This window comes from Rhopilema esculentum, chromosome 20, assembly GCF_057945365.1.
Source record: "Rhopilema esculentum isolate cy_ngs chromosome 20, ASM5794536v1, whole genome shotgun sequence".
Taxonomy (NCBI): Eukaryota; Metazoa; Cnidaria; class Scyphozoa; order Rhizostomeae; family Rhizostomatidae; genus Rhopilema; species Rhopilema esculentum.
In genome coordinates, this window is record NC_142834.1 from 13264716 (window position 1) to 13282523 (window position 17808).

The 17808-nt window shown below is 35.8% G+C and overlaps 2 protein-coding genes across 3 annotated transcripts; both read left to right on the forward strand.

The window, feature by feature from the left end:
- The first annotated feature begins 483 nt into the window (after positions 1 to 483).
- Positions 484 to 2778, forward strand: LOC135687698 (uncharacterized). Its single transcript, XM_065204335.2, has one exon. The coding sequence runs from the start codon at positions 623 to 625 to the stop codon at positions 1667 to 1669; it is 1047 nt and encodes a 348-aa protein (XP_065060407.1). The 5' UTR covers positions 484 to 622; the 3' UTR covers positions 1670 to 2778.
- On the forward strand, positions 2442 to 15002 carry LOC135687696 (bifunctional peptidase and arginyl-hydroxylase JMJD5). Of its 2 annotated transcripts, XM_065204333.2 has the most exons (9): positions 2442 to 2778; positions 3219 to 3370; positions 4633 to 4802; positions 5620 to 5774; positions 6628 to 6786; positions 7731 to 7800; positions 8783 to 8818; positions 14411 to 14579; positions 14634 to 15002. In XM_065204333.2, exons 1-9 carry the CDS (start codon positions 2444 to 2446, stop codon positions 14741 to 14743), a joined length of 1356 nt encoding a protein of 451 aa, XP_065060405.1. In that variant the 5' UTR covers positions 2442 to 2443; the 3' UTR covers positions 14744 to 15002. The 2 variants fall into 2 exon arrangements, with proteins under 2 accessions (XP_065060405.1, XP_065060404.1); XM_065204332.2 differs by having other exon boundaries at positions 14411 to 15002.
- The last annotated feature ends 2806 nt before the right edge of the window (positions 15003 to 17808 follow it).

Sequence of the window (17808 nt, forward strand, 5' to 3'; positions counted from 1 at the left end):
ATCTAAGTTGCCAAGAGATTCAAAGAAATTCATTCAAAACTATGTATCATGGTGTAGATTTTACGGCCCCAATATGGCCCATACCCCCGTTTTTTGGCCCAACCCCTCATCTCAACGCCTCTGATCACTTTATGTTGCCTTCTGGTGGGTACATATATCCGGTTTAGAATTAATGGAAAATTTTAAACTTTTGAATGGTGCTTCACATCCATTAAAAGACCATGCATCGGGTAACAGAAAAAATGGGGCCTTATGCCACAAGAATACTCCACCCCCTCCCCATAGGGGCCCTGATCAAGAAATTTCCGAAAAAGGAAGTATCCTTTAACTTTATTCATAAACCCTGGTTAACTGATGATGATACGTATTTCGTCTGTTATTTTTTACCTGGTGTTTTATATCCATTTTATTGTCTCGAAATCAAAACAAAGTATTGGCGCCAATAGTTGGCGCCAAGACAATTGCGCCAAAAGCAGTCGTGCGGAAGCGAGGTTCCTGCATTAAATAATTGAATTGGTCGGGTGGAGGTTCAGTGGGTTCTAGATCAGTGGGTTTTGTGAGAATGTCGACGATAATATCGGAGCTCTGAGTTGGATTTTGAACACGTAGAAATTGAAGAAAGATGACAAACAGGGTGAAAATTGGTTTGTTATCAGCTCTTCCAAACTTAAGCACTAGGATTGCGAAGCGACTGACATGTTTAGATGTGGTTGACCTGGACACATGTGTTTCCGATCGGCTTGCAGAGACAGGGTTGACTACAAGCGATGTTCTTGAAATCTCAAAGAGTGAACGCACAAGCAGAATTGCCAGACAGATAGAAGGGGATTGCAGTATTCTTGTCGGCGATCCAGATTTAATTGCACCATTTCTATATGAATTTAAGAATGTTAAATGGATTCAGAGTACATGGGATGGTGTGGATGCCATTACGAAGTTTGTAGATCATAAAAAGCCCTACCCCACGTGGAAGCTCTCTAGATTCTCTGCTTTTGGGCAGCATATGGCTGAGTATGTTTTGGGACAAATAATCGCGATGGAGAGAAATTTTAAGCAAAGTATTTTGCACCAGATGGCTCATGAATGGGGAAATAGGCAAGAGTATCGTTTGTTGAGCAACCTTACTTTAGGCCTGCTAGGAGTAGGCCAAATTGGTAGCAACGTTGGACGTGTTGCCAAGACATTTGGTATGAATGTATTGGGAATGGTGTCTAAAGAAATTCCTGAAGCTCAAATGCATCCTTTCATTGATGAATACCACTTCTCGTTGCAAAGTTTGCCAGAATTCCTGAGAAAGTGTGATTACATTTGTAACTCATTGCCCCAGACACCAAAAACTGATAACATTCTTATGAATGGCATTCTAGAAAACTGCAAGGAGAGAAAAAGTATTCTTGTCAACATTGGCAGAGGAAATATTATAAGGGAAAAGGAACTTGTAACAGCGCTAAATTTAAAATGGATTGGAGGTGCTATTTTGGATGTATTTGAGAAAGAACCTCTTCCACAGGATAGCTTGTTGTGGGATATGGAAAATGTTTTCATCACACCGCATTGTTCAGGTCTTTCATTTGAATATGAACTTGATGATTTCTTTGCAAATAATCTTAAAAGATTCATGTCTGGTGAATCGCCTAGAGATCTAATTAACTGGAAAGAAGGGTATTGATTGAGGATAATTGAAGAAATGAATATGTAGTTTTTGTTGTGTTTTGTTGTTATGAAATAATCTCTATTCAGACACTTTGGAGCAGGAGGCATGGTGGACTGTAGCGCCAACCCTACTTTTTTGCTGAAGTATGATATGAAGGTTGTAACACCAAAGATTATTGTGGGAAAAACAACTGAACTGAATAAGTGTTTGCAAACTTGTCTAGCACCTCTGACTCTGAAATGTGCGGCAGTGACTCATGATTTTCATTGAATATATTGACTTTTTGTTTTTCAGAATACTTCAAAACCTGTTTCAATAGTTTTTATAAGATTTTTCATATAACCACATTTTTGAAGTGTGAAACATCCTCTTTTTGTCAGCAAAAGTCATTTCTGTACTTCTGTACCCTTCTGAAAAGAATTCCTTTGCTTTGCCCATGATTACTGGAATTTTCCTAAAGTTTTAAGAAACTGGAGTACCCAACTTTGGTGTTTTATTCTTAAAAAAAGGATTTGTGTGTCATTTATTTGACTTGCTACGTCTAGATTTTTCAAAAATTTAGAAAAATTTTGAGGCTCAAGGCACTGCGGCGCAGGGGGGGCTGGGCATTTTTTGCAAAAAATGCCAAATATTAAGTATCAAACTATCAGAATAACCTCTTTTTATACAGTTTTAGCCCCCCCTTTTTTTAGATCCCCCATTTTTCTCAACGCTCCGCGGTGCCTGGGTTGACTGGAGGATTCCCAGAGAGTGGATATTGCCAGAAATACCATGTTGTTGCTGTTGCTTATGGTAAAGTTCTTCCTGTTCCATCGGCCTCTGTTCCTTGTTTCTTTTTTATGGTTGCCCCGGAAAAGGTCGTGTGAAAAGATGGATACATTTTATACTCTTTTAAGTCTATATCTATTATTAGGAACAGGTTTTTTATGCAATGCAGCACTTAAAGGGCATTTAGAGCGGCTAGGTTTGCAAAGGACTCCCGAAGGCCATGTTGATATTTTGACGGAGCTACCAAGTCCCGTCGAGTTTTTCGAGAAATACGTAACTCCAGGGAGACCAGCTGTTTTTAAAGGGGCTGCAAAGAAGATGCCTGCATTCAAGAAATGGGATGATGAGTATCTGAGGTTTGTTTTCGTGCTTAGCATGTTCTTTTATATGCTAGATATTCATGCAAATATTTAATCCTTCTGTACAATTAAATTCTGAAGTTATTGGCATTTAATTTAATTGGGGATTAGCAGTATATAATTAGGTCAAAGATGAGGCAAATCAAATTCTGGTGCACATCTAAATACAAACATATATTTAATAAAACTTGTGCACTTTTTGCCAATGCTTGAAGCCAAAAATGGATGGATGATGGATGAAACCTTTTCCTGACTGTCAGGCTATGGTTAAAATGAAAGTTGAAAGTTCTATTAACCATAATCTATCCAAAGATTTTAAAATGTCACAGTAAACACCTAAAGAGCTGGCATATCTTAAGCTCTGTATAGAGCCTACAATATCTTCTTAAAATCTTTTGTACTTATGCTATGTAAGATGCAACTGCCTTGCTTTTCAGAACAAACTTTGCAGATCTCAAGTTTGATGTAGAAGAGGGAAAGAAAGAAAACAGATCCTTGCGAACCTTTGTTTTTACAATGAAAGAATTTGTTGATAAATATAAAACTGAAGATGTATATATGGTACATAGCATACAGAAGGAAATGAGAGGTGTGATATTATTTTTTTTATAAACATTTCATTTTGATCTTGCATGATTGGTTGTGGTAGCCTAGTCATGTTTACTATAACAGGAAACAACAAGAAACCAACACAAGCAAGGAGAAACTAGGAGAAGACTATTTGTGACTTAGCAAAAAAGATCTTCATCACTGGGGCCTACCTGTTCAGTAAGGTTATTGAAACCCAGTGAAAATGTATATTTTGTTTATACCAGGCTATTGTTTAGCAAAAAACAGAATCTGAAAGAACAAAAGCCAATGCACGAGAAGAACAAGCTGTATAGGTTGAAAATCTACTTCTTGATCAATGTTTGGGATGGGGGCCTGACCCCAAAGCCCCCATGGTGTTTCGGCAAGTTGAATCCAGGAAAAAACAGATGGTTGCCCAAGTGATTAATTAGCTGAGATTTTAAGTTGCTAGTTGTTTTTAATTAGGTGAGATTTTAATTTTGACCTTCCTGCTAGTTATTCCATGTCAATCACCATGCCAGTTATATTTGCTCTTGCAATGCTGCCATTTCACATCTGGCTTAAGCAATTAATTCCTCCTTTCACAATACAATGTTAACTAGCATCATCATAGCTATTAAGGCAGCATTCAATTAAATTTATTAATTAAATTGTACCTCAGTTGATATTTTTCGTTCCAATTTCTGCTTATTTTATAGTTTTTAAACTTGTTTCTGCTTGTTTCTTAGTTCCTACTTGTTTCATAGTTGTTTCTATTTTTTCCAAACTTCTTTTTCCTAACTCCTTTCCTAGTCGTTTCTACTCAATTCCTGTTATATAACCATGGTAGCCTAGTATATCATGTCATCTTGGTGTGGGCTACAAAGAGGTTTTGGCTATCTTATCTTATGATGCATAAATCAGTTCTATGAAAATAAGAATGATTTGGACACCATTGTTTGAGAACAATAGCAACAAATGGAACTGCTCAAAAGGATTTTCATAATTTATGGGGTTCTTGCCCCAAAAACATACCCATTAGTCACATTTGCTGCTCTATCATCCATGCTATACTGAGGGATTCCTCTTTGAACTTTTGAACTCCAATGTCAAAAGTTTTTATGTCCTTTAGTTATATATTAATAGAACATAGCCTTCTAAAGATTTAGTTATTGTTTCCAAATATAGTTACTATCCAGAACTTCTGGATGTGCTGACAATGTGTTGCACACTTTATGTGATAATCTAGCAACTATGTAACTAATATTATCTTTGCTTCAGAACAATTATTGTTTTTTCCAGGGGATGTAACATTGTTACCAACTTTAACGTGTGGTGGATATGTAAATTTGCTGCAGGATATAGTAATGTGGTTTTCAAGTGGTGGTACCAAGTCTGTCCTTCATGCTGATAATGTAGACAACATAAATTGCCTATTCAGTGGAGAAAAAGAGCTGTATATGGTCGATAAGGTAATTTAATGTGTCAGTTCTTTTTAGATGAACTTGGTTGTTGCAAAAGTTGAACACAGTATTGTCATCAATAACTTTAAGGTTGTAGACCAGACTTTGATATCTTGTGTCCTGCATACAGTTCCAGCCCTTTGGATTTTCCTGTCTGGCCAGCATGAGTCTGAGCGACAAGAACAAAATCAAATAGACAATACAAAAACTCAAAATAGGCAGAAATCTAGATTTGGGGCAGTTATTGGTGAGTTAGAGAAGTGATGTCTGAAAACTAGAAAAGAAAGCAGAGTAAAGTTTACATTTCAGATGCAAGTTCTAGGGTTATCAGGCAGGAGATGAAGAGTCTGGCGATCTAAAAAGTCCCCAAAAAGAACATACAAAAAAACTTCAAAAGCAATTCTGTAAACGTGAATCTCCCCCAATTAAACCTTTCTATTTTCTCGCACCTGTTGAGTGGCTGGAATCATCTTGATCACCATTTTTTTAAGACTGTCAACTTTCCTTTAAAAATTTTTTATCAACCAACTTCTCATTCTTCTCCTTTATCAGGGTCTATGTATATTAGGTTAAAAACAATTACATGTAATTGATACATTTTAAACTCTTTTTCTATGTTGTTAGCAAAATCACAAATTCATGTATTAGAAGGCAGTATAATTTTCAAAGTGTGTTATCAGTCTTTTTAATACCACTGCACTTGTTTTGTCAATGCTTCTTACAGACATAACTAATAGCTAATTTCATCACAAAGTAACATGCTTTGTCACAGTTCACCTCTAGGTGAGCTATTTCCTATTATCTACATAAATTCTCATTCTTTCAGAATCACCAAGAACACATTGATATTGATGAGCCAAACGGTGGATACAGCAAGGTCAACCCAGATGCTGTCGACTTGGACAAGTACCCCGGCATCGCAAGCGCACCTTGGTGGGAAGCCAAAATGGAGGCTGGAGACTGCCTGTTCATCCCCCTTAGGTATATTGATTTTGAGAACAATCCTTTCATCAGGGCTCTCACTATGCTGGGGCATTGAGGGTACATTCCTTTCGGAAAAAAAAATTTGTTGTTAAAACAAGGAGTATTTTACAATGTAGGGGTGCTTCTTTGACAAATTTTTGGACTTGTTCGGCAAATAATTGACCTTGCAACAAGTTTGTCAACATATGAGACCTGAGCACCATAGTTTACGATGGCTCTGATCATGATCTTGACAAAGGATTCTTTTTAGTGGTGAATTTAATGACAGATAATAACGTGATACAATTCTTTTCAAGTTTCTGAAGTCTGGAAAAGGTGGAAGAAATGGTAGCTTACAACAACCAAGGGCCTAAACCATATAATTTATCGAAAATGTTGTGATTTGAAGAAGCTTGCTATGGTAGATTATTGTAAGAGAAGCATTCTTCGTCGTTTTAAAGAGTTCTGGTTGAAAAGATGTTGACTGATTATTTTGCTGTTTTGACAATGAAATTTAGTGAAACTTTGAGGCACTACATCAGAATAAATCTGTCAACAATTTTCTTCAATTTCTATAAAATATGGCAATTATATGTTGCTTTTTTAAAGAGAGATGAGAAACACTGTTTTATGAAAATGAAAAACACTACTTGCAGATTTCTTTTGATATATTTTTTAGCAGAAATTTAAAAACTTCAGACTCCAGGAAAGTTGCTTTACATTTGACTGCGAAGAATGTAGAGTGCTTCGAATGCTTCACTTATTGAAAACAAGTACAATGGCACATATCTATGATGTTTAAACCAGTTTTTCCCCCATAAAGCCATGTTATGTGGCAAATAGTTTTCTATGCCTGTGATATTTGTTTTAGTTGGTTTCATCAAGTTCGGTCATACAACAGAAATATTGCTGTTAATGTTTGGTTCACCCACCCTTTGAAGATAAATGAGTCAGATTGTGATGGTAAGGACTGGAAAGATAATTACATCCCACTGAAAAACTACAAACTTAAATCGAATGATGGGGCTCGGTATGTTTCTTTTATTTTTCACGATTTACTAGGGTTATTGTACTACTTTCAAGCTTAGCACTGTACTAGAAATTACATATAAAAGTAAATTTGATTACAGCTGTATATGGTAATGTAACTGGATTATGTATATAACGTTTTTGCATGGTGAGAGTTCAATGGTTTCAAAGGCCAAATCCTTTCGATTTTAGAAGAGGAGCAGCACTCATGTGTGGTATCAAGTGAATTACTTCCTTCCGCATGTTTTTTTGAGAGTCGTTTCCCAGATTTTGCAGATTTTATATTGTATAAACAATAAATGTATACATCCCAGTCCTTAGCAGAGCCATCCATGCTATCTTAAAAGCTTGATTGAAAAACATATCCATCAAAGGTCATTTGTGCAAATTGCTTTCAGGGCGCCACGTTTTCACCCCTTTCTTTGAGTGTGTTACCCTGGATTTTAAAGCGTCAAATAGGTTATAGAGGATAGTCGACACCCTTGAACCCAGGGCGTAACTGTGTTACCAGAACTTTGCAGAACCTTTCAACGGGCCTGTTTCTAGCAATATTGTATTTAATTATACTGTCTATGTCATTATAAAATGCCATGTCACTCAATTTTAAATAAAAATATTGTGTCTGGCTATCTTTGTTAATGCTGTAAATTTGCGCATCAAAGTTGAAGTCTCCAACCTCTTGTGATAGTAGTTAATAATATGGAACCTGCCTGATTCCATCGTTGTTTACAAACATCAATCAGTATTGAAAAATATAAAAAGAACAATAAAGAAATTAAATGGGTTTATTGCGGCGCTAGACACTACACCTTTTTTATTTAATGCCAGACGCAATCGTTACTCGACCTTCCATTTCAGTCAAATTCTAACGGAGCCAGACAATATCAACTCCCTGCATCCTTCCTCTCTTTCTATTACTCTCTTTCTCCTGCTTTTATTTTTAAGGCAACTTCTTGCACTTGAAGTAAAAGCAAAGGGAAAAATAAGCAAGAAGAACTTTTCTAAATTTTTAATGGTAAGTACTTAGATAAAAGAACTTCAAAATATCATTGCTTTTGTAACTATCTCTCGAGTAATAGCAAAGTGTCTGAATGCAAACAAACTTGCGTCTTCTAAATAGTGGGTCATCCCCATTGCTGGGGTTTAAGAGCATCTGTAACAATTATTAAACACAGTAATCCTTCTCTTGGACCCCAAAAGCGGGGATTTCCTCACACATTAAAAGTCTTTCTCTAGAATATCGTCCCAACAAATTTGATTTGATTCTTAGGTTGTCAAAATTTTCAGAATCGTTCTAAGAAAATCTTCACAATTCTTAAATTGTATAGATTGTCTCGACATAAGAGTGATTTGCACCGCTTTTAAAGAGAAACGACCAAGACACTGTTAGACTTTTGATAATATCAATTTTTAAGACGTAATTTTAAAGATATTAATTCCGGTAAATTAAAAGCAGCTGCCCTTTGAGGAGATCTAGAAACTTTAACAATTCAGATTTATAGGATCAATATCTTCCATTTCTTTCAGTCATCAGTCAAAACAAAAATTTATGTTTTGCTGGGATAAATTTGTGAATTTTACAGTAAATATGTCTGATCTGTTTGTGCATCCCCGTCCCCCAGATCTTGTTGGTGTGCCCTAATAAAACATTTGCTATCTTCTAGGCTGTTTCTTTTTTATTTGTTTGAGATTAGGAGGGGGGGGGAGAGAGAAATTGATACTATTAGTTCTTTCTTAGTTGTTACTTTATCCGAAACATAAATGATTTGTTCGAACCAAAGCTGATTCTTTAATGTCTAGTGAAATACATTCAATTGAAATCAAAATGCCAATTTATATTGGCAAGATCTGGTCAGATTTTCGCTGTTTTTTATTTAAAAACTGTACCTTTGCTAATTTAGTTCATATAATGGATCCCAGTGACTTGACTGGTTTGCATTTGTGAATCATGCAGAAGTAAGGTGATCCAAATGTAAAAATATCCATGCTCTTTTTAGAATGCATTGCAAGGACAACGTTCGGAGATAAAAGAGGTAGACCTATTTTTATTTTTCTTTTTAATTTTGTGAGATGATATTCATGCGAAGGGTTGCTAGTAATCTATACGCTTTGCCTTGGTCTTCTGTCTCGAGCCAACTTTACTTTTTTCCTCTTTCTTTATATTTTCTTCATTTCTGTCATTTTTTTCTTGTGTCCTTTTTTCGTGTCTCTCAAAATATTTTTTCTACCTTTTTCATATTCTTGTCCTTTATATATATCTTATAATAATTTATATTATTATGATCCTTCTTTGCTCCGTCATGTCTTCTTTTTTCCCTAGTTCCTTTCGTCTTCCTTACTTCATTTCTTCTTCTTTTCCAATTTCTTCTTCTATTCTTCCTTTATCAAGTTTTCTATTTTTCTACACCAGTATTTGCCTTTTTATTTGATCTCCTGTCTCTTCTTGTTTACCTATTTCCTTTCGTTTCTTAATTCCCTCTCTTCCTCTTTCCTATCTTCTTCTTTGCCCCAAATTGTATTTACCTAAATTCTTTTCTCCCACCTCGTTATATTTTGTTTGATAATATGATCCCCATTTATTTCGTATTGGCCTAGTCCAATCCATCCGTCATAATAATCCTAATTCGTCCTGATTCTTATAATTTATCTTCTTCGTTTATCTGTTGGAAGTCCCATCTTTGCACAACATATTTTGTAACATAGATTGTTTTAATTTGTGTCTTGACGACAAAATCGTGGAAATGCGAGACTGATGCCAAGTGATTTTCCAGCGTCTTAGCGCCGTCTATTTATTGAAAGCTTGAACCTATGTTAGATAAACAACGTTTATAGAACTTTATAACATTAATTCAACCATTGTTGGGGACGTTGATACGAAATTTTTGAATACACTTGAACGTGGGAGCAGATATTCATCCTCCTTTCAATCTAATAGATTCCCGCTTTGATGTAAATCCTAATGTTTGACTATACAGTGTCAACCGTGCTTCATCCTATTTCGCTCAAATCAAACTTCTTGCTTGTTCTTTCATGGGTTAATTTGATTATGGCTGGTACGTCATTCCCCATTGTGCTTTTTTTATACCTGTAAATGGCCTCAGAATATTTCGTTATTTTGCGAATTCAAGTTCCTATATACATTAACATCGATCTTTTGTCTCGAAATTTATTGCTTATATTTGAGTTAACAAATTCGACTTTGTAATCTTGTCCAATAATTTTCTATGTAGCAGACAGAACGAACAAGATTTTTTATAAATTGTTTTTCAATACGGATCACTTGTAGAGGTTGAAATTTTATGAGCTAACTTTATCAACTGGTAATAAGCACAATTTATTTCCAATTTATCGGCAATAGATCATATTTTTTATCCAAAGTGAAAGCAGGGCGGTCTTTTTGCGTTATTACGTAAAAATATTTTGTGGCAAACATTCAGCTTACAAAACTGCCGACTTTTCAAGAACTATTTGACCCAGCTTTGAGTCAAACGACCAACTTATTTTAGTGTACTGCAATTTGTTGCATTCATCTTTTTATTATCATTTGTTGCTGCTCACATATCTTAACTATTGACTTTAAATTCCTCTGACTTTTCTGAATATATATCTTTTCATTTCAAGAATCCCCCTTTAACAACTCGTATAAGGCCCTGGTCAAACGATCCAACATTTTACCCAACCTATCGCCCAACAACATAATGTTGGGCAAAATGCTGGATCACTGATCATCATGTTGGATCATTGTCCAACATAGAAGAAAAGTATTGAGCGAAAGGTTGCGTGAAATGTTGGATCGTTTGACCAGGGCTTAATTCGTTTATTTTAAGCTCTGAATTCCCATGTTTGTTTTTTATGCATCCCAAGCTCCTTTTCCTCTTTCAATGCCCATAAGACCAATGTTAGTATCAGAAGACTAAATCATTCGTCAATGTTATCGTTTACAAATCCCTAAGGTGAAAGTAGCTTATAAACTTTGGAGGCTTCCGTCTCCCTTGATACAATCAAGGGATATTGTATGATTTTCACTCATTTATGATTAACCATTCAGTTTGCTTAGATCAGCGAAACTAAATCAGCAAACTATGTTCCATCATCTGAACCGTCTCCTTGACATGCATTCATAATCACAAAGAGCACTTCTGCTCTCATTAGAAAACAATTTTTGCTTCCATTATGGCGTAGAAACCCTCCTCGCTTCTTTGACTGTAAAAATCGCTTGAGTGAAAACTGTAAATGGCCCTGAACGCAAACATCATCAGAGATTTTTCCTCTCACCCTCGAGACGTTAAACCGATAGTTTGGCACAGATTTGTTTATTTAATCCATTTCTCCATTCTACTTCACTGTCATATTTTACCTTCTGTCACCTGAAGATAATTTAGACCAAAAGAATAAGAACCCGACAGAAGGTGATCACAATTAGGCTTATGGCTTGCTTATATGCCACTGTCTCACCGCACCTGAGAATCTACCCTTAATCCCACCATTCCTAATGTATTGATTTTTGATAACACTATCAATTTTGCAAATTTTGTCTCCAGTCTTCGATTAAATAGGCCTTTGGTTGAGTTTTTATTGTAAAGTAGTAATTTGGTCTTTTTTGGTTGCACTCTCATTTAATGGAACAGCAATTGACTCTTCTCGAGAAATAGTGACAAGCGCATACACTTCTTGGATTTTTTTTTCGTTTTACTAACATTTGATCTCAACTCTATACTTTCAAATTTAAATTGTTTGCTGGTTAGAAAAACTTTTGCCAATTAAGCCATTATGGTTGATAGACGATTCTTTCCTACGGGCTCGCTCAAGATGACGACTTCGTTAATTAATCCAAGAGGTTTAAACAGATTTAATTGAAAATGAGACTAACAGAGTCTTGTCTACATGGCATTTATTCCATAAGCAACACTGGATCTACAGATCTACAATGAAATTTTTAATCAAAATGGCCGTTTCTTGTTTGACAGAATGTCGTGATTCAAGGCTTTTGGGTGTGTATGATCTTGACCATCTCTTTATGGCTAATATTTTAGTATGCATCAACTCTAAATATTATTCACGTCATTTGGAATGTATTATCTACTTATTTCCTTTGTGCATACACGCTTTAATATTTAAATGTCATGGCCTCAGAGGACATGTAAGCCATCGTCATTTCCATAATGTTTCTGCCAAGATTCCTATCACTTCTCTTAATATACCATTTTTATTAACTCTGCTTCCCTTCCTATATTATAAATCAGCCTATCATCCTATATGTTAGATAAATCGGCGCACCATGAATTCATCGTTCATTAGACAGACATTAGTTGAAGTCTTATCAATGTATCAGTCATGTTTGATTGCTAAACCAGTCATGCCTTCGCGTCTGATGTTTCTTTCAATTAGGCATTTATACCTGATAGCAATGATTGGTCAGTCATCTGTAACTTTTCGTTGTTAAGCCAAACACGTCTTGATATGTGATTGATCATTGATCGTGCGTTAATTATGATCGATGATTCCAATCAGTTAATCAGAGTTGGCCTTATATCAATATCAGTTTGAGGTGTCCACATGCCCACATGATTTCTGTCTAAGATTTCACTTCTGGATCTCAAAATGACTTGCCCTCCTAGCTCAAAACCACGCACCTTTTCATGATGACAATAATAATGAAAAAGATGCTATTATGAATTATACCGTACGATGACCCACGCCAAATATATGTTTGCATGTTGAAATACAGATAATGATAAAGAAGGAGAATGGACGTTTGTCTTCTTGATGAGAAGAGTTGCTCATAATCAAAACAATCTTTTCACCGTCGGCCCTTTTCTAATTTATTCTAACTAATCTTCTCAGAGACAATATCAATCCATGAGAGGGTGCCATGGTGAAATAGGAGACTAGACTAGAAATGAAACGATCCTAAATTAATACTGGTTTTGCTTTTAACAGCAAAAGGAACTGCGACATCAAAAATTATTTTTTTGGTTGATGACTCAAACTTGTACTCTTTCCTTGTCAATTTTTCAATAGACAAAGCCCAACACATGTCTTAGGAATTTCATTTAGATGACTGACAAGTTGGACATCGTCAAGCACGTGCTTTTATGTAAACTTTTACATTACAAAAAAACATGTTCATGAACTGTTGCTTTTCTGATTGAAATTTTTTTATATAAGTTTTAAAGAGGACGCAGTACTTTTTTATATTGATCGAGTCGTCAAGGTTTTTATATTAATCGAGTCGTCAAAGCAAAAACTAGCGCAAATCTGCGGTAGGAAACTGGGTACTGACATGTGATGTAGAAGCCGTTTTCAAGTTAGTAGCAGAGTGACTTCTTGTTTTGATCTAATTAAAAAAAGTTAGAAATGGAAAATTTAATGGAGGTGAGGAAGAATGAAAAATACGAGATGTTAGAGATTTTGGTATAAGAACCGCAAGGAGATGCTGCAGTAGAAGTCACTATCAATAATTATATAAATAATATTTATTTTAAACGAGATACCTTTCAGCAAAAAAAACTATTTGCAATATTTGTTTTTCAATAATAAGAGAAAAAAAATAAATAAAAATAAAAATAAATACATAAAATATGCGAATTGCTGTTCTACCATGGGGTCGTGTTTGGGTCCTATGAAAGGTTCAAAAGATACTCTCTAAACCCTGTTTTAAAACGAGCGATGAATTCATTTTCTCGAATGCTGTTAGGGAAATCATACCAGTTTTTGACACCAGAGAAATAGAAACCTCGCTTTGCCTACTCTAACCTAACTAAGTAGAAGAATGAAGAAGCTGCAAGGGTTTATAAAGGGCTTGTCTTGAGAGAGGTAGAGAAGAATTATTTGGTGGTATTGTGCAATCAAGAAGCTAAAAGAGATCTAGGGAAGTTGAAAGATACATGACAGAGAAATATCTTGCCTGAAGGAAGATGAAGAAGTCCTTGTATAAATGGACGTGAAATAAGGAAGTCTAAGATGCAAAGAGCAAGCTGTTTGATAGGAACAAGAGGAAGATTCCAAGATGGGAGAAGAAGAAAAAAGGAGAAGGAATTTTTGTAAGTTCGGGAAGAAAAATCTAAAAGAGGACGAGTGACATGCAGAAAGAGAAAGTTTTTTAATGATTAGTTGTATTGATATTTGTAGAAGAATTATAACATTCTCAAAAGCTCTTGAGAAATATATTGTCGATAAATCTAGTCCATTTGAAGAAAGCCGTCCTTAGATTTGTTTACGCATAATATCACGTAAGCAACTTAGGAGGGAAAAAAGTTATTTCTCCTTGAAAGATTTGTTCCAAGAAGCATACTTTCCCAAATATGGCTTCTTCTTTTCTTCTTTTTTCTTCTTCTTTTCTTCTTTTTTCTTCTTCTTCTTCTTTCATCAATTCATTCGTTGATGCATTCAATACTTAATTTTTTCTGTTTCGAGTCCTGTTCACAAAATTGAATAAAGTCGTTATTGGTATGTTATTACATAAAAAATCTCATATTCTTTTCTGAATTTCCTCATTTCCGAGCCTTAAACATTTTTCATTTCTGAGTTTTCATTTAACACTGAATCCTTTACATTTTCGGTTTTTAACCGATCGATTTCGACTATTTGTTTGTTTATTGTTCTTTCTACTTCAAAATCATTAGGTGACAAACCTTGCGGACAAGAATAATGACAACTACATAACAATGGAAGATATTGACGCCCTGACGGAGAAGGATTTGAAAAAAATTCGACAAATGATGCCCATGGGGGCCGACATTGAAGAAGAGGGGGACGAGGAAGAAAACTCAGATGGTGAAGAGGCGGAAGAAGGTGCAGAGGAAGATAAGCAGGAACAACCCGATGACGGCTTTCCTGAAGACGAAGGTGCAGAGGAAGATAAGCAGGAACAACCCGATGACGGCTTTCCTGAAGACGAAGAAGAAGCTATTGAGGAGGGTGTGGATAAGAAAAGCAATACACACACAGAACTCTAACCCGTGCACCTGTATCGTGCTTGATCAAGCTCGATATTTTGTTACACTGACAGTCGCTACTAATGAAAGAATTGTCTTTCTGTGAAGGTGCCTGGAAAGTTTTGAGGCTACAGTGAGGGATAACACAAAATATAGCTAGTGAAACGGCCTACCCCTGCAGGACCCATGTGCTTTTCAGGACTATTTTTTAGGACCGATTATAATTGTTGGTAGAGTTGTTGTTTGCCTTTATTAAATGGTATTGACCGCTGTTTCTAAATACGATTTATTCATTCAGTGACTCTTAAGAAGGTTGCAGTGAGTATCCTGAGCGTCACATCTGACTATTTGAAATGATGTCGTGGACGGAGAGGTTCGGGCTTCATATTTTCCATGAATCTGCAATTTAGAATCTTTGAAACAAATGCAGGAATATTGGCTGTGACTATGGATGTGGCCTGTTGTGTGTCTTATATTAGCTGCCTATAGCACAGTCCCGCTTACTTTTTAGCACGGTAACCCTGACCATTTCTTGCATTTTCAGTTGTCAGAATATTTGTTCCTTCAATAATTCACTCCCGAACGGAGTAAACCAAACAAACTTTTTAGAGCCATCTACTTTGCATTCCATAATCATGTATTTATATAGGAGTTAAAGCATTCAACTTTCTTGCACTGATTAATTTAAGAATATTAGGTGTTAAGCACTTTATATAAGAATATATCCACATTTTGAAATAGAGAAAAAAATACTTTTTGAAATTGCTAGAAATGATTATACAGAAAACTACGTGCTTTCTTTCGTACAATCAGGATCCATCTCTCTAATGGTCCACTGTTGAACTTTCTTTGCTGTTTCAGTTATATCCTTACGTGTACAAATAATTGCATTCTTTTGAGGGTGAGCCAAACTTCAATTCAGCAGTTGGTGATTTGATATTGCCATTAAAGCCCTGTCCACACCACACAAACTAACCCTGGTTTCGTCCCAGGTTTTCGCTAACCCAGGTTAGATTTTGCAGTGTGGACACAACTATCCTGGGTTCGCCCATCTCCAGAGGTAAGTTCGACCCAGAAGTTTTATAAATTTCCGGTGCGGACACAAACTTGAGGCGAACCCGGGTTAGTCTTTGTAGCGTATGCCAATCATATGCCTCAAAATGATGCAACACGATTGAGTCCCACCAATTTTTACTTTGGGTTTTACACCAGTATTTTCTTTCCACGTCTACTGATTGCATGCACTCTAAAGTGATTCTTTCTGACATGTTTCAAATTTCTTCCTCCTCTGTGATCTGAATCTCTTATACTGTCGAATCCGTTTGCGAGATGCAGCCAATATTCTGTTTAATCTTGACTGCCATGGCTTTTGATATTTCTTTTGAATAAACTGTATTGCCAGAAAAACTTTTTAGACAAAATACAATAAACTGCAACTTCGGCAACTTCCATTTTGATCGTGTTTGTGGAATATTTGTCTTTTCGTTGATTTGTTGTTGTGTAATTTAACTACGCATACGTAGCATTAACTAACCTGAGTTCGCCCCGACTTTGTGTCAGTTTGACCAGATCTCAATTTTGGAATTTTGCTAAGTTTGTCATTAAATTATGCAAGATTTAGAAAAATTATGCTAAATTTCAAATCAAGGCAACCCTGCTCGAGGAAGAGGCTAACGTATGCTCAGAATATCAAAAATGGCCAGAGTTGCCATTTGGCCTTTTTGACCTCTCATCTAAATGCGAGTGTTGTCATTCTTCATAAAAAAAGCGATTTAGATCATGGTTTTGATGGCCAAATTTCTCCATTTTGGCAGTTTCTCAAAACCCCTTGGCCGTCATAAATTGATTTGGCCGAAGAAGCAAAATTTGGCTGAATTCCGGCCGCATTTTGCAAAAAAGCAACAAAAACGCAAAGAAAACAAAAATTTTTGCACAGATAACATTCAAAATTTTTTGAAATAATTTCAAAATTGCAAATGCTAATTTTGATTACGCTATCACTCCCCACAATTAGCAAAAATTTAGCTTTTCTGTATCTGCATTTAGCTGGCTGAATTTGGGTGCCAACCATATAATATTTGGCTGTCAGCCATTCCAAACATCTGGCAAAATCCTGAAAGGGGATGTCACAATTAGCTCCAAAAATGAAACCACAGATGCTGATGTAAAGTATTTGCATTTGGTAACGATAGACAACGGATCAATGGAAACAATGATTTTTTTAAAAATATCAAAATTATGCCAGAGTTATGCTAGATTTCAAATTATGCTAGATGTTATGCTATATGACGATTTTTGGTCAATATCATGCTAAAAGCGTAATATTATGCTAGATCTGGTCACGCTGCTTTGTGTCCACATTACAAAACATGAAAATCAAGTGTGGACCAAACAGGGTTCGCCCTAGGTTCAATTTAACCTAGTGCGAGCCTGGGTTAGTTTGTGTAGTGTGGACAGGGCTGTTAGAAAACCGTTTCATGTGAATTTTTCTAAATAAAATCTATTTATATGAAAATTTGAATTCGGATCTGTTCTAAATTTTTTTAAATACCAATCTTACACTCTTACACTGGCTGTATCACACTTAATTTTTACCATATTTGGCTGATTTTGCACCAGCAGATTTATTTCATATTGTTCTTCTTTATGACATGTGGTCAAAAATTCCTAGAAGGAATCTCTGCGACGTGTACGTAAGAATTCTATTTTTTGATCGTACCAATTTTTTCAGGTGAAACCTTCTGGGCACCATAACTTATTTGCTACACCATCGTTTCTTTCGCAAACATTTAAATCTAGTTTTCCCTTTCTGCAAATTCTCGAGACACGTTATAAGATCAAACTAATATATTTCTATACTGACGACCAAGAGAAGTTTTTCGAAGAGTGAGACACCCCTCGTTATGGAGTAACAGGCATACGTAATAATGATCAAATTCCATAAGTATACTTTACTCTAAGATGGGGGTGGCCTCACACATTGAACAAAATTTCTTGTACGCAATCGGCAACCTAGGTTCCAGTCCAGATATACAAGGCCTGCCAAAAGTCTTGGAACACTGACATCAATTTCCAAGATCAAAATC

Bases quoted from the DNA above. Each gene is read 5' to 3' on its own strand.
- LOC135687698 (XM_065204335.2), top strand. From the start codon at position 623: ATGACAAACAGGGTGAAAATTGGTTTGTTATCAGCTCTTCCAAACTTA.
- LOC135687696 (XM_065204332.2), top strand. From the start codon at position 2,444: ATGGTAAAGTTCTTCCTGTTCCATCGGCCTCTGTTCCTTGTTTCTTTT. The intron at 7,801-8,782 runs GTAAGTACTTAG...TGCTCTTTTTAG, and splicing joins ACTTTTCTAAATTTTTAATG to AATGCATTGCAAGGACAACG. The intron at 8,819-14,410 runs GTAGACCTATTT...CAAAATCATTAG, and splicing joins AACGTTCGGAGATAAAAGAG to GTGACAAACCTTGCGGACAA.